The sequence below is a fragment of the Chiloscyllium plagiosum genome, unplaced genomic scaffold (genome assembly GCF_037043375.1).
Source record: "Chiloscyllium plagiosum isolate Xiang-an unplaced genomic scaffold, Cpla_swu_hap1 HiC_scaffold_9, whole genome shotgun sequence".
In the NCBI taxonomy this organism is placed as follows: domain Eukaryota; kingdom Metazoa; phylum Chordata; class Chondrichthyes; order Orectolobiformes; family Hemiscylliidae; genus Chiloscyllium; species Chiloscyllium plagiosum.
Genome location: NW_028270147.1, coordinates 39,368,421 through 39,395,416, shown reverse-complemented (window position 1 = coordinate 39,395,416; position 26,996 = coordinate 39,368,421). Strand labels below are relative to the sequence as shown.

Genomic DNA, 26,996 nt, shown 5'->3' with positions numbered 1-26,996 from the left:
ACAATATAAGACGTGAAATAAATCAAGTCAGGGACATGGAAAATTAGATCAGTGAGACAGGAGCAGAATATCTTGGAAAAATGCTTACTTATAAAAATATTCCTGAATTACAAGTCAGTTAGGTAGAGATGTCATCCAACTATCAATCATGCCATTGAACTCACCTTGGTTTATAAATTTTAAAGTTTTATTCAATCACAAGATGTTAGCATCAGAGGCATAGCCAACATTTACTGCTCATTCTTAGTTGTTCTTCACGCTGGTGGTGGGCTGCCTGTTAAACTGCTGAAGGTGAAGGTACTGCACAATTCTGTTGAGAAATGGGTTTCAGGATTTAACTCAATGACACTGTGTATGTATATATATATATTAGCAAAGATATGATATTGAGGAGAACGTGCAGCCACTGCTGTTCCTCTGTGCTTACTTCCATTATCATTCTAAGCAGCAAAAGTAATCATTTTAAAAGTGAGTTGCTGCAGTACACCTTGTAGGTGGTACACACTACTGCTACTGGACATGGTGGTGAAGTGGTGAATGTTGATGGTGGTAGACAAGCCAACTGCGTTGTCTTGGATAGCGTTGGGCTTCTGCAGTTCTGATGGAGCTGCGCTCATCCAGGCAAAAGGAGAATGTTCCGTTATACCCCTCACTTGTGCCTTGCTAGTGGAAAGGCTTCGGAATCACTGCAGAATGCCCAGCCTTTGTAGCTAAAATATTCATATCGCTAATTCAGTTACATTTCTGGTCAATATTGATCCCCAGCTGTTGATGATGGGTAATCTGGTGATGGTATTATCATTGACTGAAAACGGGAGATGGATTGATCATTCATATTGTGGTACTATAGTGCTTCACCACTACCTCCTTAAACGCTATTTGGGGCTTGCAATAAATGCTGGCCTGACCAGTAATCTCCATATACCATGAATAAATAAAATGGTTCTTGCCCAGCACTTGTGTGGCACAGATGTTATTTCCAAAGTTCTATCTGATGTTCTTCAGCTCCAGGTGCATACAGTTACAGACTGTGTTGTTATCTGAGGCATTGCAGATGGTACTGTGTGCTGTGCAACCAGCAGTGAACATCTTCACTTCTGACTTAATATTTTAGGATTTGCATTGACGGAGAAGTTGAAGATCATTGGGCCTTGAATGCTGCCCATAGGCACTCCCGTAGTAAGTCCCAGACCTGAGGCAATTGGTCTTCAATAATCACAACTAATATTTTGTGCTTGGTATGATGACAACCAGTAGAGAGGTTCCCCTCCATTCCCATTGACTTATATATTGCTTTGATTCCTTGGTGCTATACTGTGTCAAATCCTGCCATGCTTTCTAATATCACCTCTGAAATTCAGCTCCTTGGTCCATTTTTGGACCCAGACTGTAATGAGACTTAGAGTCATGTAATCCTGCCAGAACCCAACTGAGCATCAGTGACCAGAGTATTTGAGAGTAAGTGCTGCTTAAAAGCATTGCTGATGCCACTTTCCACCATTCTGTTAATGAATTAGAGTAGACTGTTGAGGTGACAATTTACTAGATAACACTAGTGAGCAGTGTTAAGGAAAACCCCAAAGCCTTTTCTTCATATATAAGGAACAAGAGTCAGAGAAAACGTGTGAGATTCTTAATGAGACCTTGCATCAGTATTCACTGAGGAGAGGAACATGGAGGATGTTGAGGTTAGGGATAGGTCTTTGATTAGTCTAGAGCAAGTCAGCATAAGAAGGGAGGAAGTATTGTGTATTCTAAAAGGTATTAAGGTGGACAGGTTCCCAGGTTCGGATGGGATTTATCACAGGTTACTGAGGGAAGTGAGAGAAGGAATAGCTGGGGCTTTAACAGATATCTTTGCAGCATCCTTGAAAGTGGGGGAGCTCCCAAAGGACTGGAGAATTGCTAATGTTGTCCCCTTGTTTAAGAAGGGTAGCAGGGATAATCCATGTAATTACGGACCTGTGAACCTGACGTCAGTGGTAGGGAAACTACTGGAGAAGATACAAAGGGATAGGATATATACCCGTTTGGAAGAAAATGGGCTTCTCAGTAATAGGCAGCATGGTTTTGTGCAGGGAAAGTCATGTCTTACAAACATAATAGAATTCTTTGAAGAGGTGACAAAGTTGATTGATGAGAGAAGGGATGTAGATGTCATATACATGGACTTTAGTAAGGTGCTTGATAAGGTTGCCCATGGTAGGCTGAAGAAGAAGGTGAAGTCACATGGGGTCCAGGGTGTTCGAGCTAGATGGATAAGGAACTGGCTGGGCAACAGGAGACAAAGAGTAGTAGTGGAAGGGAGTTTATCAAAATGGAGACCTGTGACCAGTGGTGTCCCATAGGGATCTGTGCTGGGATCACTGTTGTTTGTGATATACATAAATGATTTGGAGGAAGGTGTAGGTTGCCTCATTAGCAAGTTTGCAGATGACACTAAGATTGGTGGAGTAGCAGATAGTGAAGGGGACTGTCAGAGAATACAACAAAATATAGATAGATTGGAGAGTTGGACAGACAAATGTGATGTGATACATTTAGGAAGATACAATTCCAGAGCGAACTATACAGTATATGGAAAAGTCCTGGAGAAAATTTGATGTACAGAGAGATCTGGGTATTCAGGTCCATTGTTCCCTGAAGGTGGCAACGCAGGTCAGTAGAGTGGTCAAGAAGGCATATAGCATGCTTTCCTTCATCAGACTGGATATTGAGTGCAAGAGTTGGCAGGTCATGTTCCAGTTGTATAAGGCTTTGGTTCAGCCACATTAGGAATACAGCGTACAGTTCTGGTCGACACATTACCAAAAGGATGTGGATGCTTTGGAAAGGGTGCAGAGGAGGTTCACCAGGATGTTGCCTGGTATGGAGGGTGCTAGCTATGAGGAGAGGTTGAGTAGATTAGGATTATTTTCTTTATGGGGGACTCCATTACTAGGAGTCATGAGTTCAAAGTGAGAGCGGAAAGGTTTAGGGGAGACATACATGGGAAGTTCTTCATGCAGAGGGTGGTGGGTGCCTGGAATGCGTTATCAGTGGAGGTGGTAGGGGTGGGAATGATAGCATCATTTAAGATGTGTCTAGATAGATACATGAATGGGCAGGGAGCAGAGGAATATAGATCCTTAGAAAATAGGTGGCAGATTAGATAGAGGATATGGATTGGCGCAGGCTTGGTGGGCTGAAGGGCCTGTTCTAGTGCTGGAATGTTCTTAGTTCTTTGTTCTTTGTTCAGCACTACGATTGAGGTTTTGTGTTGGGGCCAATTGCCTTTGCTGTATCTAATGCTCTCAGCTGTTCCTTTAAAATCACATGGAGTGAATTAGATTTGTTGAAGACAGATATCTATGATGGTATGGATCTCAAGAAGAGGTTGAGATGCAGCATCCACTCAGAACTTCTGTCTGAAGATGGTTAGAAATACTTTAGCCTTCTCTTTTACATCTATCTGCTGGGATCATTGAGTATCAGGTGAAAGTGGGTACTGCAGATGCTGAAGATGAGAGTCAAGATTAGAGTAGTGCTGGAAAAGCACAGCAGGTCAGGCAGCATCTGAGGAGCAGGAAAATCGACGCATCGGGCAAAAGAGCTTTGCCCGAAACATAGATTTTCCTGCTCCTTGGATGCTGCCTGACATGCTTTGCTCTTCCAACATTACTCTAATCTTAACTCATTGATTATCAGGATGTTCATGGGTGGAACCTCTTTCTGAGATGATGTCCGCCATGATTCATGATTGGATGTGGCAGGGAAGATTGCTGTTTGTGAGATCTCATGGCTATGTCTGTGTTTTGTTTGTTTAATTTGTTGTTTAGCATGCATGTCGTCCTGTGTTGTAAGGAGAAAGTGAGGTCTGCAGACGCTGGAGATCAAAGCTGAAACTTTATTGCTGGAACAGCACAGCAGGTCAGGCAGCATCTAGGGAACAGAAGATTCGACGTTTCGGGCACATGCCCTTCTTCAGGAAGAAGGGCATGTGCCCGAAACGTCGAATCTTCTGTTTCCTAGATGCTGCCTGACCTGCTGTGCTGTTCCAGCAATAAAGTTTCAGTCCTGTGTTGTAACTACAGTACATTGGCACTTCATTTCTGTGGTTGCCTGGTGTGGTCATCAAGATGTAGCCTGCTGTACACCTCATTGAACTTGGATTGTTTCCTAGTTTGGTGCTAATGATAAAGTGAGGCTGTGTTGGCCATGTGTTACTGGTTGTGTTGGAGTATAATTCTCCTACTGCTGATGATGAAGGAAATACTTAGTGCCTTATGGAGGTGCTAGGTAAATGCTGAATCTATTCTGTTTAGCATAATGGTCATATCACACATGATTGTTCATTTTCTCCTGTGAAGCTGGGATTCTATCTTCAACGTACTGTTGGTGATGATTCCTATCTCTTGCCTCAAGGAAACGTATCTATAGAAGTATATTATTAACGACAAGGTCAAGTACATCTTTGTCTCGGTTGTTTTGCCACCCATTGTAACTGCTACAGGACTCAGCCAGCTTGTCAGTAGTAGTACTACTGAGCCACTTTGCACACAGCAATCAACATGGTGATGTACACGTCCATCAGATGATGGAGGACTCCAGGGAATTTCATTACCTATGCTTAACCTGATGCCATAAGACTTCATGAGGTCTGCAATGTAGAGAACGTCCTCCTGATTGTTTCCCTTTTTACCATCACTTCTTGTGGGATTATCCTATCATAGTCACAGGACAATCCAGGGATGGTGGGATGTGGGCCGAAAGGTCTGATCCCTCTTTGGCATCCATCTGTTTCAGGAGATGATGAATCTCTGGACTGAACATGACCTGTGGCAAATCCAGAGAACAATTTGTGAGTGGCAGTCCTTTCCACAGCTGGCACAGGTAGATGGTGTTGGCCTGAGGTTAACTTATGTTTATTTTTCCTTCTGGTGAGCTCTCTTTTCTACTTTCTGCTAACTCCTTCAGATATGACCATGCAAAATAACGGCTGAAGTTGGCCATTTGGCTTCATGAGTCAGCTCGGCCATTCAATAAGATTATGGCTGATTTGTCCTTGTATTGCTAACATGAATAATCTGTTGGTCTTGTGTCAGTCATAAATTTTCCACAGAGCATGGGCTTGAGGATGTAGTTGTCATCCAGTCAACTCACATAATCCAGCCAATTGGAATCACGGCTGACTCATCGGGGTAAATGTGCTGGGGATACCTGCCTGTTTGTGCAGTTTCATACACTGTAATTTGTCTTATCAGGTGATGCCCAACATTCACAGGGATGTAAAGAATCAGCGTAGGAGTATACCATTTGGCCCTCTAAGCCTCCTCCACCGTTTAGCTGAATCATGGCTGATCTTCTAGCTCAATGCCATTTACCCACATAATCTCTATGTGCCTTTGATATCGGTAATACCTACAAACCTATTGATTTAAGTCTTAAATATTTTAATGTCTGAGCTTCCATAACCTTCTAGGCTGGAAAATTCCAAAGATTCACCACTTCTGTGGAAACAAAATCTGCCTCATCCTAATCCTATATGATTTACCCTAGCATTCTGAGTCTGCATTCACTAGTCCTAAACTCCCCTAGCCACGGCAAACATCATTTCTGTTAAGCCCTGAGTTCTTCAATGCAATCCCATTTTGGCAAGATTATATAAATGTTGACAAGTACGTCCTTCCTTAGATGAGGAGACCGAAACACTACACAATACTCCAGGTGCAGTCTCATCAAGCTTGTGTACAATTACAGCAAGATGTCTTTACACCTGTACTCAAATCCTCTTACATTAGCGGCCAGAATACCATTTGTCTTCCTAATTGCTTGCTACACCTGCATATTAGCTTTCAGTGACTCACGAACAAGAAGAGACCAGCCCCTTTGGATATCAACACTTCTCACACTCATTTTTTAAAAAAATTACACATTTCTGTTTTTCTCACCCAAGTGGAAATCTTCAATTATTTTCCACATAATATTCCATGCCCACTCAGCTGGCCTGTCTAAATACCCTTGAAATCTATTTGCAACATGATCACATCTCACAATCCCATCTAGTTTTGTGTAATCAGTAAAGTTGGAAATATAAATCTGGTAACAAACAAAGCTTTGGTTTTTGATAAGTTTACTTTTGGTCCACACTTGACTTTTCAACTTTGACATGACAGCTTTGGCAACCCTGACGCTGATTTCAGCATCAAAGCATAGGTTGTTGGTAGGTGTTGATCCAAGGTAAATGAAGCTGTCAATGATCTCCACAGCTTGGTGGTTATCAGTCCAAACACCTTGCGGAGGCCTTGGAGAACTGATTTACAAGCTATTCCAGGTGAACTTCTGTATAGGATGTTATTGTATTAGCAGCAAACAGCAATTCATGGACTGGGACATTACACATTTTGGTCTTTGAACAGTCTTTCCAAGTTGAACAGCTTGCTATTAACTCTGACAATGGCAAAATCTGTACAATCTCAGCATGAAGAAAACTGTGCCAAAGGGAGATGGTGCTGGGATGCAAGCCTTCTTTACCCTATTCCTAATCTCGAAAGAGCCTGGTAATATTACACTGCAACTGATTGAACTGTTCGTGTTATTGCTAAAAGAACAAACGATGCCCAGGAGTTTGGGTGCACAACCTGACTTCAACAGAAGTTTACAGAGTCCATCTTTGCTGATGAGGTGGAAAGACTTGGCATGGTCTATGACACAATGTAGAGAGGTCTACACTGTTCATGGCACCATGACTGTGACTGCTGAAGTGAGAAAACCATACAATTAGTTGATCTCTGCCAACTTTGAAGTTGTATTAAGACTCAAGGTAAACGTATGGATAGATGCCAGAGTTTACAATCAGCTGAGAACAACACAAGCAGCAATGTTCCTGAAATACTTGACAAGGAGATGCCTTCGTAACTGTAGCATTCACTAAAATTTCCTTGGTTTTTTCAAAAGGAGACTACATTTGCATCACACACGTATCAAGCAAATAGCTTTCCTTCCAGGAGAGGTTCAACAGTACATGGAAATGCTATAGTATTGCTAATTTTCCACTTTTCATACTTTCAGGGGAATGCCATTGTTTTCTGGAACTTGACCACTCTAAAGGTGGTTACTGACCTTGTTGACCTCTATTACAGTAGCCTCATTATCCAGTTTCTCCATGATAGAAAAGTCTGGAATGGTACTGAAAGCTTTTTCAGTGACGATGTTAGATACTATCATTATAACTTTGTCATGCTGTTGCTTGACTGGTTTGTGGGGCAGTTCTCCAATTTTTTATGTAAGTTCCAGATATAGAATTAATTTAGCTATGGTTGTATTGATAGGCTGAGTGAACTTGAAGGGCTGAATGGCCAATACCTGCTCCTCTTCCTGTTTTAGTTTTAATGCTAGTGTGAAGGACTTTGCAGAACTGACTGGGCTTGTATCTAGTATCTAAATTGATGCCAGGTTGTATAAACTGTATTATTCATATTGTTTTTCATATCAGTCTGACAAGATCTGATATTAGATTAGATTAGATTAGATTACTTTACAGTGTGGAAACAGGCCCTTCGGCCCAACAAGTCCACACCGACCCGCCGAAGCGCAAACCACCCATACCCCTACATTTACCCCTTACCTAACACTACGGACAATTTAACATGGCCAATTCACCTGACCTGCACATCTTTGGACTGTGGGAGGAAACCGGAGCACCCGGAGGAAACCCACGCAGACACGGGGAGAACGTGCAAACTCCACACAGTCAGTCGCCTGAGGCGGGAATTGAACCCGGGTCTCTGGCGCTGCGAGGCAGCAGTGCTAACCACTGTGCCACCATGCCGCCCATATGATCTCGGTGTCCATGCACACAGATCCCTGAAAGTTGCCACTCAGGGTTGTTAAGAAGGCATACAGTGCGTTAGCTTTTATTGGTTTCGGAGCCATGAGGTTATGCTGCAGATGTACAAAACTCTGGTGCGGCCATACTTGGAGTATTGTGTACAGTTCTGGTCACTGTATTGTAGGAAGAATGTAAAAGCTTTGGAAAGGGTTCAGAGGAAATTTACTAGGATGTTGCCTGGTATGGAGGGAAGGTCTTATGTGGAAAGACTGAGGGACAAGAGGCTGTTCTCATTGGAGAGAAGAAGGTTGAGAGGTGACTTAATTGAGACATATAAGATAATCAGAGGGTTAGATAGGTGGACAGTGACAGCCTTTTTTCCTCAGATGTGATGGTGAGCACAAGGGGATGTAGCTTTAAATTGAGGGGTGATAGATATAGTACAGATGTCAGAGGTAGTTTATTTACTCAGAGAGTAGTAGGGGCGTGGAACAGCCTGCCAGCAACAGTAGTAGAGGTGCCAACTTTAAGGGCATTTAAATAGTCATTGGATAGACACATGGTCGAGAATGGAATAGTATAGGTTAGATGGGCTTCAGATTGGTTTCATAGGTCAGTGCAGCATCAAGGGCCGAAGAGCCTGTACTGCGCTGTAATGTCCTATGTTATATTAAAGGGCTTGATTGAGCATTTCAGAAGACAGTTAGATGTTGAGCATATTGTTACGGCTCTGGAGTCATATATTTCAGATTGAATAAGGACAGTAAACTTCCTTCCCAAAAGAACATATGAGAATTGGATGGGCTTTTTTTACAACAATGGCACCATTGCAGATACCAACTTTTCATTGCAGATTTATTTTGTTAAATGAATTTAAACTTTATTGATATTTGAAATTGCGTAACCGTGGATCACTAGTGCAAGCTTCTGGAGTAGTCGTCCAGTAATGCCCACTGTGCTATTTGACCCACGTAAGCAAGGTAAATGTTTCTCATGATATTTTGGCTTTGTGATCCAATATCTTTAATTTATCAATATTAATGTTGACTTTCCATATTCGTAATACATTGTGTAAGATCTTTATGATTTTATTTTTCGGCTAAAATGAGCTTTCAGTTTGTAGACCATTGATGACTAAACTGTCTCTTTGCAATCAGATAATATTTTTCTTCAGAAAATATCAGAGTATCAAAACTCTGTACCTATTTTAGTATTCTAAAGATCAGATTTCAAATTTACCAGTAACCTCACAGTACTGAAAAAAAATCCATGTCTGAACATTGTGATTGCCGTTGAATTTTAAAGAAACTCGATTTAAGCCATTACTTTGAGGTGCCAGCTTGTCTTCTCCTTTCTCCATTTGATTTGCTCAGTAACAATTGCACTGACCAATTCCATTAGCCAGAGCAGTGCAATTCATTGTACAGTATTGTCCTCAATGTACCAGAACTATTCTGTTGTGTGCAGGGTGGGGGAGGGAAGGGGGGGAAGAGAGAAAAAGTGAAAGAATAGTTAACTATACTCCTGTCTACTGAGGGAATTGTGTGACTCTGTGGAATCATGATCAATCACTTAACTAAGTATTAATGAGGAATAGTGCCTTGCCTCCAATTTGCCAGATCTCAGAACATCCACAGTCCTTTGGAAAAGAATGTTGTCTCTCCAATCTTAGCAAATTAAAATTTAAATCAGAAATGTGGATAAAGGTTGGACTTTCAGGATTAAGTGATCTTTCATGTTGTTATTTTTTAGCTGTAGATACACTGCAAATAAATGTGATGAATTGATTAAATGTTGAGAAAAAGAATTAACCCTTTTCTACTTGGAAAGGACAAACAGAATGCATCCAAGATGATGTCTATGATTCTCCTCCCCTCTATTTTATTTAATTTTTTCTGTTTACCTGGTGACAGCTGACAAAGGAGAATGTGATTTTCTGAATGTTAGTTTACTTACACTCAATATTTAGCAGACATCACAGCCAGCTGATCAATATCCATTTGTCATAAGCAAGCGTAATTGGTTTGTAGTTGTCTGTACAAAAGAAAATGAACTAAAGTTTCAGCAGCCAGGTACAAAAGCTTTAAATATACCCCTCCTCTCTCAACAATACCATAATTAATTCTCGTCCAAAAAAGGCCTTGGGGCTGATGTTTTATCCTGTGAATTATGGAAGGCAGAGATTTGGTAGGTGATGAGGAGGGAATTAGCTAATTAGCAAGTTAATGTTGGAGACCATTGTAATTTTCATAAATGCATTTTTCATGAGCTTCAGAGATAGTATTATATCTTCAAGATTGTATCAGAATATGATAATAAAAAATACCGGGTTGCTAGTGTTTTCCATGTTGTTGCCATTTCTTTTCTGAAGGAACTGAATTTCTCAGAACCGTGGTTCAAAATCTCTGGTTGCCCAGAAGCAGATGAAGGGTTTTTGTCCAAAATGTCGACTTTCCTGCTCCTCAGATGCTGCCTGACATGCTGTGCTTTTCCAGCACCACTCTAATCTAGACCCCACCATCCTTATTGTTCCAGCTAAAGCTGTGAGTGTGACTGTCTTCAGTCAAAAGTATTGAAAGTGTCATTGGTTAAGGATAAGAATCCAGAATCCTTAATGATCCTTCCCTCTTGGAGTAGTACGGTGGTTCAATGGCTAGCACTGCTGCCTCACAGCGCCAGGGTCCCAGATTCAAATCCACCCTCAGGTGACTGTTTATGTGGAGTTTGCACATACTTCCTGTCTGTGCAGGTGCTCTGTTTTCCTTCTATGTTAGGTGGATTGGCCATGCTAAATTACCCATAGTGTCCAGGTTTTGCCTGCTAGGTGGATTAGTTGTGAGAAATGCAGGGTAACAGGGAAAGGGTACTGGGATGGGTCTGGGTGGGATGCCTTCAGAGGGTTGATGTGGACTGAATGGGCCAAATGGCCTGCTTTCACACAATAGGGATTCTATGACTCTCTAAGGCCAATTGCTGTCCTCCATCTATCACTTTAGTTGAGCAGCTAACTCACTACCTACCAGAATTCAAACTTGGGATTTGATTTAGTTTTATTAATGAAAAATGATGATGAATTGTCTTCAAACCCATGCTCCATATCCCCAGTTATTCCCTTGCAATTCCTTTCACATATAATTCTTCAGCGAAGGCATTGGTGGCTTCTAAATCACATTGAATTTTGTACAGTTATCTTTCTTTGCAGTTAATAAAGTGCTGAAAATGTGTTGCTGGAAAAACGCAGCAGGACAGGCAGCATCCAAGGAGCAGGAGAATCGACTTTTCGGGCATGAGCCCTTCTTCAGGAATGAGGAAAGTGTGCCAAGCAGGCTAAGATAAAAGGTAGGGAGGAGGGACTTGGGGGAGGGGCGTTTGAAATGCGATAGGTGGAAGGAGGTTAAGGTGGGGGCAGAGAGGTGAGGAAGAAGATTGCAGGTTAGGAAGGTGGTGCTGAGTTCGAGGGTTGGAACTGAGACAAGGTGGGGGGGAGGGGAAATGAGGAAACTGGAGAAATCTGAGTTCATCCCTTGTGGTTGGAGGGTTCCTAGGCAGAAGATGAGGTGCTCTTCCTCCAGCTGTCGTGTTGCTATGGTCTGGCGATGGAAGAAGGGCTCATGCCCGAAACGTCGATTCTCCTGCTCCTTGGATGCTGCCTGACCTGCTGTGCTTTTCCAGCAACACATTTCAGCTCTGATCTCCAGCATCTGCAGTCCTCACTTTCTCCGTTAATAAAGTGCCACATGGTATTTGGCAAATTAACTACATTTCTGCCTGGTAGATGAGTAAAGAAACAAATATGTTCATTCAAACAATGATTCAGTCATTTCTGGTGCTTTTTTCTATTTTTTGACCAGTCATTAAAGCTGTTTTGAAAAAAAAAATTGTGCAATACCTGGAAACACTTTGGTCACAGATTTTAACTTGAGATGTGTTTGGGTTGGGTGGGTGCATTGCAGGAAGGAACGCAAGACTTTTCTTAACTATTGGCCTCATGTAAATAGTTCTGTTCTATCTCTTTGTCAAATGTAGTCTAGATGGGATTTTGGCCAGTGGTGGGAAACAGGACAAGAGTTAGGAACCAAAGGACAGAGTTGACTCCAAAGTAAATTAAGCAGGAATGGGAGTCAGGCAGAAAGGCTTAGGACAAGAATCAGGGAAGGTCACCTCAAAGATTCTTTCCTGGGCCAGGAGGAATGTTGCTGTTTCTCTGGATGGTAAGAGACCTACCAGAAATTTAAAGATAAATACTTATCTTATCTGCAGCAATGTCACCGACATGGCGGTTAAGTGGTTCGCACTGTGGCCTCACAGCATCAGAGACTCCAGTTCAATTCCACCCTTGGGTGTCTGTGTGGAGTTTGCACATTCTCCTTGTGTCTGTGTGGGTTTCCTCTGGATGCTCCAGTTTCCTCCCACACTCCAAAGGTGTGCAGATCAGGTGGATTGGCCATGCTAAATTGCCCCATTGTGTCCCGAGCTGTGCAGGCTAGGTGGGTTAGAGATGGGGAATATAAGGTTACAGGGATAGGTGTGTCTGGGTGGGATGTTCTTCAGAGAGTTGGTATGGACATGTTGGGCCAAATGGCCTGTTTCCACACAGTAGGGATTCTTAAAAATAAAACTGACAGATGAGCAAATGCAGCCTTTCAAGGAAAAAGAGTGAACGATTGATGGCATTCGTACATTTTGAAGCAGAAGTTTAAACATTTCCATTGCAGTTGAAAGCTGTGCTGACATCTAAAAATCTAAAGTTAAAATTTGTAAAATTTAACACTACGGTCATTTGTTTCTGATGGATTTATTTCCAGGTATTACTTGCCACAGTTTATGGCTAAAAATAGAGAAGAAAGCCTTTCAAAATTAAGAATTATTCCTGTTGGATCATTTACTAAAAATGTGGACAGTTCAGAATAAAGCCTAGTTTTCAATTAACTCAAGTTCCTATGCAGCTCTAAAAAGGCATCCTCATTCTAATGAAACCTGGAAAAACAACCTCAGTGCGAGTAAGCTGAATTCAATTCAGTTTCAATTTTAATAAAGGTTAATTAAACAGAACAGTTACCCCAACTGATGAAAAATAATCACTGAGCTTTACTCCAATCTGTAACAAAATATTTTAAATTGTTTTTAAGGAACTTGATTTTTCTCTCTCTTTAGTGGCTTGCTGTTCCACTACCCTTCAATCCCCAATCTCACTTTGTTCTCTGTTGGCTAAGATGAGAAGCAAGCATCCTCTTCCTAAATCTTACAATGCTATTCTTGGTACAATGCTTTTTGTTGACTCACTGGCTGATTGTTTCTCCTTCTCTCTTTCCTTAAGGGAAGCATCTGGCTTTTGCTCAATGCCTTTACTTGGAGACAATAGCCAGGATCAGAAACTCTCAAAGTGGAAAGTATCAGAAATGAATCTGTACCCTGGCTTATCATATTGAACATTTCCCCAGCTGCCTTCCTCTCATATATTTCTGATTAAGTTCTTATTAATCACTCAACTGACTGAAATTGTATAACAAAACCATATCTGACTGATCTTGAAGGGAATTTAGCTCAAAATTTATCTATGGAAGTACACAGACTTTTGTTTAATTTTATTTGCGTATCCTAGTGATTAGAAGAAATCCTTTGTCAAAAAACACCAGTGTTCAGCCAAGCTGCAGTGAATATAAGCGCCTGCCATGTGTTCAGTAGGTGTCAGGATGCTTAGCGTGTTAATTGCTGACCTATTAATAAATGAGTCTTTAATACAGTATAGCTAGAGGCAGGGGATGAGGCCAAGGGTGGAGACAGCTGTTTACGTGACATCTGTTTGTGCTGGTGCATGGCTGTAACAGGATTTCCCTGCTGGAAACATGTATGCTTTTTTTGGGAAACAGTCACAGTAATTTGTATTGTTTGTGGAAGGTCTGGGGACAAAAATAGAAGCAGAAGTAATTTCTGGCTGGAATCTGTTTACAGCTCCCTCCAATCTTTATTTAAAATTCGAGCAAGTCATTTCTGATTGTAAATATTGTCAGTTGCTTTTAAATGAGCAAATTTATTGCTACTGTCTGCTAATTCTTCCCTGTACCTTATCAGGGATGTGCGAAAAAAGTAGTAGAATCATATTCACACTTTATTTTCTTGTCCCCTCTTCCAATACAATGATGAAAGGACTGATTACTGCAACAGTCCTGTCCTGCTGCCCCTTTAGTTGTGTAATTGTGTCTAATTGAGATAGCTTACAGCTGTTAATGTCTTTCTGTAATGCCAGATACTTGGTGACTCATAATGCAAAGAAAGCTGAATGCAGTGTTTAACTATCAGCACCAAACTTCTGAGAGCTCACTGGCTTAGCAGCACAGATGCAGATGAAACTTAGATACAACCCTCTTTGTAGTCAGGCACTTCATTTTCTTTTGCCAAAATGTCAGCTCATCTATTAGACACCCTCCTTCAGCTGATAAGACACAGATGCTTCTAGTTTTCTCTATGTCATGCAATACTGTGCTGTGCTGATTGGACTCAAGCCTCTTGATACCAATGCCACTGTTTTCCTCCTTTTTTGATTTTGACTTTCTATGCTTTCTTCACCACAAAAATACAGAAGACTGTCAACTATACATGTCAGCACTATAGGATATCCATGTTGTGTCAGGGAAGTTCCAGTTAAAATCCATGGTTTAAATCAGTTGTTCCATTGAACTATTATGAGTTGCCATGAAATAGCATCAATTGGAATTGAAATATGGTCTTGTCATTGGGCATAAGGACACTTTGATGATTTTTCTTTGCAAATTGATCATCCCTTCTCTCAATTCAAGTGCTTGGCTGACCCCAAGTGCTTCCAATATATTTTGGAATTATTACATTGTCTTACACTGATGACCATGAACAGCCTATGCTTTGGAAATTTCAGTTTAATTTATTCTTTGAAATGTCCTTAGTGCGGTTTGTAATAACCAGTTTTCTTAAAATCATAAATATACATTTAGTAACAATAACTAAGATGTAATAGTGTCATTTTAATTGACCAGCATAAGATAATCATTTATCAACTATTGATGACAAAATGAAATGTAGACAGGTACCTATTAGAGGAAATTGAATCACAAAAGCTAGTGTCCAAGTTCAGCAGCTAATTGGGAAGGTGAATGGAATGTTGTCCTTTATTTCAAAAGGGAAAAAAGGTAGGTTTTGCTAAAACTATACAAGGTACTTGTCAGGCCACAGCTGGAATACTAAAAGACCGTATGAAACTGAAACAGGAATAGGCTGTTCAGCCCCTTGAGTCTGCTCCTTCCTTCAATAGTATCACGACTGATCTGACATTCCTCACATCCACATTCCTGCATTTTCTCTGTAACCCTTGATTTCCCTATGAGTTGCAGGCTTTTCTTGAGGTGTGCCTATGGATAAGAACATGAATAGGAAAGATTTGGAGGGATATGGGCCAAACGCAGGCAAGTAGGACGAGTTTAGTTTGGGGACAGGGAACATGGTTGGCACGGACTGGTCAGACCAAACTGTCTGTTTCCATGCTGTATGACTCTATGACTCCATGAATCTGCTCCCACAGTTCTCTGTTTCAAGTTACAAAAATTGTGAACAGTTTTGTGTAGCTTATCTAAAAAAAGACATGCTGGCATTGGAGGCAAACAGGGAATGTTCACCAGACTGATACTAGTTGTGGAGGAAGTAGATAGGCACAGGCTGGAAGAACACAGGAAGCCAGGCAGCATCAGGAGGTAGAGAAGTTGTCGTTTTGGATATAACCCTTCTTCAGGACTTATGGAGGGGCTGTCTTATGAAGAGAAGTTGAACCGATTGCATATGTAGCCATTAAAATATAGAAGAGTGTGAGGAGCCTTTATTGAAACACACAAGATTTTTAGACAACTTGACAGGGTAAGTTTGGAAAGGTTGCTTTCCTTTGGGAGACAGTCTAGGATCAGGGGGCATAACGTCAGAATATGAAGTCACAAATTTAAGACAGAGATGAGGAGGAATTTCTTCTCTCAAAGGGTTCTGAATCTGTGGAACTCTTCACCACAGAGAGCTGTGGGTTGGTCATTAAATACATTCAAGTCTGAGATAGATATTTTTAATCAGTAAAGGAATCTGTTAATGGGGAAAAGGTAGGAATGTGGCAATGAGGATTAAATCAGGCACAAGGATGGAAGAAGTGTTGGGTATTCTAAAAGGCATTGGAGTGGACAAGTCCCCAGGTCTAGATGGGATCTATTCCAGGTTACTGAGGGAAGCGAGAGAGGAAAAAGCTGGGCCTTATCAGATATCTTTGCAGCATCCTTGAACATGAGTGAGGTCCCAGAGGACTGGAGAATTGCTCATGTTGTCCCCTTGTTTAAGAAGGGTAGTAGGAATAATCTAGGTAATTATAGAGCGGTGAGCCTGACATCAGTGGTACGGAAGCTGCTGGAGAAGATACTAAGGGATAAGATCTATTCTCATTTGGAAGAAAATGGGCTTATCAGTGACAGAAAACATGGTTTTGTGCAGACAAAGTCATTGTCTTACTAACTTAATAGAATTCTTTGACGAAGTGACAAAGTTGATTGATGAGGGAAGGCCTGCAGATGTCATATACATGGACTTCAGTTCCCCATGGTAGGCTGATGGAGAAAGTAAAGTCACATGGGCTTGAGGGCATACTAGCAAGATAGATAAAGAACTGGTTGGGAAACAGGAGACAGCAAATAGTAGTGGAAGGGAGTTTCTCAAAATGGAAGATTGTGACCAGTGGTGTTCCACAGGGATCCGTGCTGGGACCACTGTTTATGATATACATAAACGATCTGGAGGAAGGTATAGGTGGCCTGATTAGCAAGTTTACAGATGACACTAAGATTGGTGGAGTAGCAGATAGTGAAGGGGAAAATACAGCAGAATATAGGTAGATTGGACAGTTGGGTGGAGAAATGGCAGATGAAGTTCAATCCGTGCAAATGCGAGGTGATGCATTTTGGAAGATCAAATTCAAGAGCGAACTGTACAGTATATGGAAAAGTCTTGGGGAAAATTAATCTACAGAGAGATCTGGGTGTTCAGGTCCATTGTTCTCTGAAGGTGGCAACGCAAGTCAGTAGAGTGGTCAAGAAGACATAAGACATGCTTTCCTTCATCAGACGGGGTATTGATAACAAGAGTTGGCAGGTCATGTTACAGTTGTATAACACTTTGGTTCAGCCACATTTGGAATACTGCGTACAGTTCTGGTCGCCACGTTACCAAAAGGATGTGGATGCTTTGGAGAGAGTGCAGAGGAGGTTCACCAGCATGTTGCCTGGTTTGGAGGGTGCTAGCTATGAGGAGAGGTTGAGTAGATTTGGATTATTTTCATTTGAAAGACGGAGGTTGAGAGGGGACCTGATTGAGGCTTAAAAGTCATGAGAGGTGTAGACTGGGTGAATAACAAGAAGCTTTTTCCTAGCATGGGGGACTCAATTACTAGGGGTCACAAGTTCAAAATGAGAGGGGAAAGGTTTAAGGGAGATATGTGTGCAAAATTCTTTACGCAGAGGGTAATGAGTGCCTGAGAACGCGTAGCCAGTGGAGGTGGTAGGGGCGGGAATGATAGCATCACTTAACATGTAATAGACAGATACATGAATGGGCAGGGAGCAAAGGGCTGCAGATCCTTAGAAAACAGGCGGCAGGTTTAGATAGAGGATGTGGATCGGTGCAGGCTTGGAGGCTGAAGGGCCTGTTCTAGTGCTGTAATGTTCCTTGATTTTTCCTTGTTCTTTGTTCTTTGATTATCATTTCAGCCATGATTCCATTGTATGGCAAAGCAGACTGTATGAGCTGAGTGGCCTACTTCTGCTCCTATGTCTTATCAATGTATACTTTTCAGAAATGTTGTAATGTTCTAAATGTTATGAAGGAAATATCTGTTTATGTTTTGTCTTGGTTGTAGGTTTGCTCACTGAGCTGGAAGGTTCGTTTTCAGACGTTTCGTCACCATACAAAGTAACACCATCAATGAGCCTCCGGATGAAGCTTTATTCAAAGGCTCACTGATGATGTTATCTAGTATGGTGACAGAATGTCTGAAACGAACCTTCCAGCTCAGTGAGCAAGCCTACAACCAGAACCTCAACCTGAGCTACAAATCTTCTCAAAACTCGTTATGTTTTGTCTCTCCTTGTTGCTTTTTTTACTTTTGAAATTACTAATTAGCAAATGCCCTTACAGTGCATATTATTTGCAAAAATAGGTAATGTGAGCTCCAATCTCCCTTCTTCATTCACAGTCTGCCGCCAGAATTTCATGCTGATTCATTACCAAGACCCAGTGTCATCTCTTTGCAGTTGAAACTTTATTGCTGGAACAGCACAGCAGGTCAGGCAGCATCCAGGGAACAGGAGATTCGACGTTTCGGGCACAGGCCCTTCTTCAGGAATGTGCTCATTCCTGAAGAAGGGCCTGTGCCCGAAACGTCGAATCTCCTGTTCCCTGGATGCTGCCTGACCTGCTGTGCTGTTCCAGCAATAAAGTTTCAACTTTGATCTCCAGCATCTGCAGACCTCACTTTCTCCTCATCTCTTTGCAGCAAAGCAGACCGAGGACAACATTATCACCCAGTACCATAACCTTGCCCACTCTTAGCTTGGACTAAATTTGTAACCATAGCAAGCTTTGAGTAATATTTCACCAGAAAACCAGAACTTGCTCTTAAAGAAAATCTCTGGTGGTGCTGGAATAAAATTGTCATGACAGAAGCAAAAGAAGCAGGAGAAAACTTAAAAGGGCAAAATGTCATTGGATATCTACTTTATATTTTCTGCCAGCTTTGGTTTAGGAACAACAGTAGAGTCATTGAGATGCACAGCATGGAAACCAACCCTTTGGGTCAACTCATCTATGTTGATCAAATATTCTAAATTAATTTAGTCCCACCCATTTTCCAGCATTTGGCCCATTACCCTCTACACTCTTCTTTTTCAAATACTATCCAGATGCCTGTTAAATGTAATTGCACCAGCCTTTAACACTTCCTCTGGCAACTCATTCTATACACGCAGCACCCTCTGCATGAAAAAGTTGTCCCTTATGTCCCTTTTAAGTCTTTCCCTTTTCACCTTAAACTTCTGCTCTCTAGTTTTGGAATCTCCTATCCTGGGGAAAGGACCTTGTCTATTTACCCTATTCATGTCCTTCAAAATTTTATAAATGTCTATAAGGTCACCCCTCAGCCTCCAACCCTCCAGGGAAAACAGCACCAGCCTGTTCAGTCTCTTCCTTGGCTCAAACCCTCCAACTCTGGCAACATCCTTGTAAATCTTTTCTGAACTCTTTCAAGTTTCACATCTGTACTGTAGTAGGATTGAGAAGAAATAATACTCACAATGGTACCTTCACCAATAAAGTGTTAGAGAGTACATCAGGAATAACTGCCAACTCACTTTTTAATACTATTGCATCTTCTGGTGATCAACTGCTGTGTTTGCATAGTTTGCTGCCACCATCCTCATTTCTATTGCTATGCCTAAGGGCACGTAACTATCAGCGGTGAATGATAGACCACCAGATAGTCTAAACAAGAAGAGATACTTGTCTTAAATAACAAGGTGTAGTTTATTGCATGATAGCAGTAAATAAATTTAACATAATAATAATTATCAAGATCCAGCTATGTCACTTCCCTGTCCTTGGGGACCTCATGAAAGACTAAACTGTTTCTTTATCGAGAGAATAAGTGACACCATCAGATTGGGTGAAGTGAATGCAACTTCAACATAAATTCTTTCAGACCTTCACCCTATACAACATCCAAAGCCTTGTCTGATAAGGGTGTTATAACAGAGGAAAGTACAATTCAAACTGTTTGCTTCCAGTTCTAGTCGGCCATTCAGCCCATTGAGTCTGCTCTGCCATTCAATGAGATCATGGCTGAAATGATAATCCTCAACTTCAGATTCCTACCTTTTCCCCTTAAAAAGATTTCTTTACTGATTAAAAATGTCCATGTCAGTTTTGAACATACATAATAGAGTGGCACGGTGTCTCAGTGGTTAGCACTGCTGCCTCACAGCACCAGGGACCTGGGTTCGATTCCAGCCTTGGATGACTCTCTGTGTGGAGTTTGCACATTCTCCCTGTGTCTGCATGGGTTTCCTCCGGTTTCCTCCCACAGTCCAAAGATGTGCATGTTAGGTGAATTGGCCATGCTAAATTGCCCATAGTGTTAGGTGCATTAGTCAGGGGGGAACGGGTCTGGGTGAGTTGCTTTTCGGAGGGTCGGTGTGGATTTGTTCGGCTGAAGGGCCTGTTTCCACTCTGTAGGGAATCTAATCTAATAATGACTCAGTTTGCTTCCAATTTGTCTCTGTTGCGTCGTTTAAACAGTAAAACGTAACAAGGAACAATAGAGGAATGCTGGTGATATATTGATATTCCCTTTTGTACTGTTAGAATAATAGGATATTTGGATAATGGTGGTTATGGGCAAGAATAAGCTTGACAAGTAAACTGGTGTGTAGAAATTACCTGATTCAGTTTAATTTCTGCAAAAAAAATGCACTTAATTTTAATTAAAATTACTTTAAGTAAACCATCTATTAAAATGACAATCATTAAATTTCAGGTACTTGATTTTACTGTGGTATTTTGGACTAATGTTTGTGCTATTTTTCTAACTAGGTAAGAAGAAAGCGACCCTGTATGATACGCAAGCCCCAATTTGTCCCATCTGTCAGGTTCTGCTCCGACCAAATGAGCTTCAAGATCATATGGAACAGGAACTGGAAAAGCTCACTCAAAACACATGGTATGGCACCTTTAACTTTTTTTTAACTAGTGTCAATAGCACAACATTAAGGAAACCACACATACACACAGGGAGTTAAAAAAAACTTATTGCAAACTATCATGGAAGCAGGCAAGCTGATAAGATTTACACACAGATTATCTGTGTTGTCAGTAGTGATGGAGTGCACAAGCACCCAGTCACTCAGGCTGGGTTCGGATTAAAATGAACATCTATTACTGATGAGTTAAAGACCCAGCTTCAATATTCTCCTTTTAGCACCATTTATTGCCTGCATTATTTTTTGAGGTCACTTTTTTTTTGTTTTTCTCACTGTTTTCTTTATGTTAAACAAGAAGGTGTAATTAACACGATGGATTGGGAGAGTTCCACTGTTATTATTTTGCACGTTATTATGTGCAGAACACAATCTAGTTATTTGCATGAAATGGCTGTCTGGTGACAAATTTGTTAATGGCTAATATTGTGGTGGAGAGAACAGAATGACAAAAAGTGATATATTTACTGCTTAGCTAGAGAACTGGCAGCCAATTCTGAGTATGAGCCAATACTTTAGTTGCGCAGATTTGTTTTCAGAGGTTAGTTGTGTTTACCTTCCATTGACAGATTTGGGAAATAGTTTTAAAATTGATCAACAAATTTTGTTTGCTGGAGCCATAAATTCCAGACATCCAACTGGCCAGCTTAAATTCACATAGGCAATGAAACTGTCCAACCAAACATTCCTCTATTGCCAGGCCAATCTGGTACAAGGTATAAATTTTATTTATTACATAACTGCTAAAAAGACGAATGTATTGAATCAGGCAGCTCAATATCTTTTATTGTTCTATATAGAAATTAACACTGCAGTTATCCCACAGCTATCTAGTACAGGCTCTAACCAGTGTCGTGTTTAGCCAAAACTCCAGTTGTTATGCCCTGGAGAAAGCTTTATGTATGCTTGCACAAAGTCCGTCACCCAGCGGTTAAAGTTTAAATGTTTGGAGACCATGCTTGAATTGACGAAGCATTTAAATTAATGTCGAGTAGGTTTAAACAGTGCTCAGAAGGTCCAAAGGAACCCCCTGGGCATTTTTAAACCTGGTTTGACATCTTGCTGTATATACACTCCCTTAGGTATCAAACTGAAACAGTTTGAGATTATCTCTGCCAGAAAGTCTCACAGCACCTCTCTCAGGCCTTGACCCAGATCTACAGTGTAATTTTAGTGTGGAAGGTATTTCCAAAATTAAAAATGATTGTGCTATTCGAAACAAAATGTTATAGAGTCATAGAGATGTACAGGACGGAAACAGACCCTTCGGTTCAACTCATCCAACTTGATATCCCAATTCAATCTGCCACCTGCCAGCACCGGCCCATATCCCTCCAAACCCTTCCTATTCATAAACCCATCCAAATGTGTTTTAAATGTTGCAATTGTACTAGCCTCCACCACTTCCTCTAGCTGCCCATTCCACACATGCATCACTGCATGAAAAAGTTGCCCCTTACCTCTATTTTATATCTTTCCCCTCTCACCTTAAACCTGTGCCCTCTAGTTCTGGACTTCCCCACCCCAGGGAACAGACCTTGGGTATTTACCCTATCCATGCCCCTCATGATTTTATAAACCTCTAAAGGTCACCCCTCAGCCTCCGATGCTCCAGGAAAAACAGCCCTAGCCCATTCAACCTCTCCCTACAGCTCAAATCCTCCAACCCTGACAACATCCTTGTAAATCTTTTCTGTACCCTTTCAAGTTTCATAACATCTGCCACTTCTCAGCCCATTGGCCCATCTGACCAAGATACCGTTGTAATCCGAGGTAACCTTCTTCGCTGTCCACTATACCTTCAATTTTGGTGTCATCTACAAACTTACTAATTGCACCTCTTATGCTCACATCCAAATCATTTATGTAAATGACAAAAAGTAGAGGACCCAGCACCGATCCTTGTGGCATTCCAATGGTCACAGGCCTCTAGTCTGAAAAACAACCCTCCACAACAATCTCTGTCTTTGACCTTTGAGTTAGTTCTGTATCCAAATGGCTAGTCCTCCCTGTATTATATGAGATCTAACCTTGCTAACCAGTCTCCCATGGGGAACGTTGTTGAAAGCCTTACTGAAGTCCATGTAGTCACGTCTACTGCTCTGCCCTCATCAATCCTGTTTGTTACTTCTTCAAAAAACTCATAATCAAGTTTGTGAGAAATGATTTCCCATGCACAAAGCCATGCTGACTATCCCTAATTAATCCTTGCCTTTCCAAATACATGTGCATCCTGTCCCTCCAACAACTTGCCCACCACCGACATCAGGCTCACTGATGCAACATCAGGCTCTATAGTTCCCTGGCTTGTCATTACCACCCTTCTTAAACAGTGGCACCACGTTTGCCAACCCCCAGTTTTCGAGCACTTCAATTGTGACTATCGATGATACAAATATCTCAGCAAGAGGCCCAGCAATCACTTTCCTAACTTCCCACAGAGTTCTTGGATACACATGATCAGATCCTGGGAATTTGACCACTTTTATGCGTTTTTATGCATTTCAAGACTTCCAGTACTTCTTCTTTGGAATACAGACATTTTCAAGATGTCACCATCTATTTCCCTCCATTCTGTATCTTCCATGGCCTCTTCCACACTGAACACCAATGCAAAATACTCGTTTAGTATCACCCCCATCCCCTGTCGCTCCACACAAAGGCTGCCTGCTGATCTTTGAGGGACTTTATTCTCTCCCTAGTTACCCTTTTGTCCTTAATGTATTTGTAAAAACCCTTTTGCTTCTCCTCAACTCTATTTGCCAAAGCTATCTCATGTCCCCTTTTTGTCTTCCTGATTTCTCTCTTAAGTATGTTCCTATTGCCTTTACACTCAGGATTCACTCGATCTATCCTGTCTATATTTGACATTTGCTCCTTTCATCAAACCCTCAATTTCTTCATTCATCCAGCATTCCCTATACCTACCAGCCTTTCCTTTCACCCTAACAGGAATATACTGTCTCTGGACTCTCGTTATGTCATTTTTAAAGGCTTCCCATTTTCCAGCCTTTACTTGCGAACATCTGCCCCAAATCAGCTTTTGAAAGTTCTTGCCTAATACCATCAAAATTAGCCTTCCTCCAATTTAGAACTTCAATTTTTAGGTCTGGTCTGTCCTTTTGCATCACTATTTTAAAACTGATAGAATTATGGTCGCTGGCCCCAAAGTGCTCCCCTACTGACACCTCAGTCACCTGCCCTGCCTTTATTTCCCAACAGTAGGTCACGTTTTGCACCTTCTCTTGTTGGTACATCCACATATTGAATCAGAATATTTACTTGCACGTGCTTAACAAATTCCTCTCCATCTAAACTATGGCAGTCCAGTCTATGTTTGCAAAGTTAAAATTCCCTACCATAACCACCTATTAGTCTTATAGGTAACTGAAATCTCCTTACAAGTTTGCTTCTCAATTTCCCGCTGACTATTAGGGGGTCTAGAACACAATCCCAACAAGGTGATCATCCCTTTCTTATTTCTCAGTTCCACCCTAATAACTTCCCGGATGTATTTCCAGGAATATCCTCCCTCAGCAAAGCTGTATTGCTATCCCTTATTAAAAATGCCACTCCCCCTCCTGTCTGGCCTCCCTTTCTATCCTTCCTGTAGCATTTGTATACTGGAACATTTAAGCTGCCAGTCCTGTCCATCCCTCAGCTATGTTTCTGTAATTGCTATGATATCCCAGTCCCACATTCCTAACCATGCCCTGAGTTCATCTGCCTTCCCTGTTAGGCCTCTTGCATTGAAATAAATGCAGTTTAATTTATCAGTCCTACCTTGTTCTCTGCTTTGTCCCTGCCTGCCCTGACTGTTTGACTCGCTTCTTTTTTCATCTTGTACCAGTCTCAGATTGATCTCTAACCTCAATATTGCGTGCAATTCTGGTCTCCTTCCTATCGTAAGGATGTTGTGAAACTTGAAAGGGTTCAGAAAAGATTTACAAGGATGTTGCCAGGATTGGAGGATCTGAGCTACAGGGAGAGGCTGAACAGGCTGGGGCTGTTTTCCCTGGAGCGTCGGAGGCTGAGGGGTGACCTTATAGAGGTTTACAAAATTACGAGGGGCATGGATAGGATAAATAGGCAAAGTCTTTTCCCTGGGATCGGGGAGTCCAGAACTAGAGGGCATAGGTTTAGGGTGAGAGGGGAAAGATATAAAAGAGACCTAAGGGGCAACTTTTTCACGCAGAGGGTGGTATGTATATGGAATGGGCTGCCAGAGGATGTGGTGGAGGCTGGTATAGTTGCAACATTTAAGAGGCATTTGGATGGGTATATGAATAGGAAGGGCTTGGAGGGATATGGTTGAAACTTTATTGCTGGAACAGCACAGCAGGTCAGGCAGCATCCAGGGAAGGCCAGGTGCTGGCAGGTGGGACTAGACTGGGTTGGGATATCTGGTCGGCATGGACAGGTTGGACTGAAGAGTTTGTTTCCATGCTGTACATCTTTATGACTGTATGATTCACTACCTACCAGGAAAGACTTTTTAAAAATAAATGTTTTACTAAAACTGTAGTTTAGCTTCTGTAGGAAAATATGCACTTAATTTTAATTAACATTATTTTAGGTAAACCATTTACTAAAATGCAACAATATATTAAAGACGGCTATTTTTATTCATTCTTAAGATGTGGGTGTCATTGCCAAGTGCAGGGTTTTCTATTACGTCTCTTATAAGTGGAGGACAGGCTTTGGAAAATCAGTAGGTGAATTATTAATGCAGAATTCCTAGATTCTGACCTGCTCCTGGAGCTACAGTATTATATGGCTAGTCCAGTTCAGTTACTGGTAATGTCCAGCACATTAATAGTGGAGGTGAGGATCAGGTTGTGGGAAGATGACATGAGTCACTGATGGTAATGCTACTGAGATGTTTGTCATCTTGAACTTCTGTCATGCAAATGTCACCTGCCACTTATCAGCCTAAGCCTAAATGTTGTCCAAGTCTTGCTGTTTTTGGACAAGCATGACTTCAGAAAAACAGAAAAATAGGAGAAGGAGTAGGCCATTCAACCCTTCCAGCCTGCTTTGCAATTCATCATGTTCATGGCTGATCATTTAACTTGGGAGCTTGTTCCAAATTTTACCCCATATCTTTTGACCTCTTTAGCTTCAAGTCCTATATCCAACTCTTTCTTTAAATCATGCAACGTTTTGGCCTTGACTGCTTTTTGAGGTAACAAATTCCACAGTTTCACCATTTTCTGAGTGAAGAAATTTCTCGATATCTCAGTCCTAATTGACTTACTCCAATCGTTAAACCGACACCCCTGATTCTGGACTGCCCCGTCACTGGGAACATCATTCCTTCATCTACCCTATCTAGTCCTATTGGAATTTTATAGATTTCTATGAGATCTCACCTCATTTTTCTGAACTCCAGCGAATACAATCCTGAACGATTCCCTGGATGGGTATATGATTAGGAAGGGTTTAGAGGAATATTGGCCAAGTGCTGGCAAATAGGACTAGATTAGTTTGGGATATCTGGTTGGCATGGACGAGTTGGACCTAAGGGGTCTGTTTCCATGCCAAACATCTCCATGGCTCTGTGACTGTCTTTATATGCCAGTCCTGTTATCCCAGGAACCAGTCTGGTAAACCTTCACTGAAATCCCTCTGGAACAAAAACATTCTTCCTCAGATAAGGAGTTTAAAACTGCACCTAATATTCCAGATGTGGTCTCACCAAGGCCCTGTACAATTGCAATAAGACGTCCCTAATCCTGTACACGAATCCTCTCATTAGGGCCGACATACCATTTGCCTCCTTGACTGCCTGCTGCACCTGCATGCTTACTTTCAGTAACGAGGACACCCAGATCTCAGTGCAAATTTCCTTCTCTTAATTTATAGTCACTCAGATTCTAATCTGTCTTCCTTGTTCTTGCTCCCCAAATGGATAACTTCACCTTTATCCATATTAGCCTGCAGCTGCCTTGCATTTGCACACTCACTCAGCTTATCCAAATCATACTGAAATATCTTTGCCCTCCTCACAGCTCCCCCTCCCACGCAGCTTCGTTTGATTTGCAAATTTTGAGATAATACATTTAGTTCCCTCATCTAAATCATTAATATGTGTTTTGAAAAGCTGGGATGCTAGCAGTCATCTCTTAATCACTGTTTACCATTTTGAAAGGGACCTACTTATTCCGACCCTTTGTATCCTGTGTGCCATTCAGTATTCCATCCACCTTGGTACAGTACACCCAGTTCCATTTGCTTTAATATTACATGCTAATCTCTTGTATGGGATTTTATTGAAAATCATCTGAAAGTCCGTATAAATCGTATCAACTGGTTCCTCTCACCATTGTATGAATTATATCCTCAAAGAATTCCAGTAGAATTGTCAAGAGTGATTTCCCTTTCAT

At 41.4% G+C, this 26,996-nt stretch overlaps 1 protein-coding gene across 1 annotated transcript in view; it reads left to right on the top strand.

Moving 5' to 3' along the window:
* Positions 1 to 26,996, top strand: part of rnf220a (ring finger protein 220a) — a 512,316-nt gene that overhangs the window by 278,086 nt on the left and 207,234 nt on the right. The window contains exon 3 of the mRNA XM_087990559.1: positions 20,447 to 20,573. Within this exon, the coding sequence (XP_087846685.1) occupies positions 20,447 to 20,573 (127 nt within the window). The remainder of the gene's footprint in view (positions 1 to 20,446; positions 20,574 to 26,996) is intronic.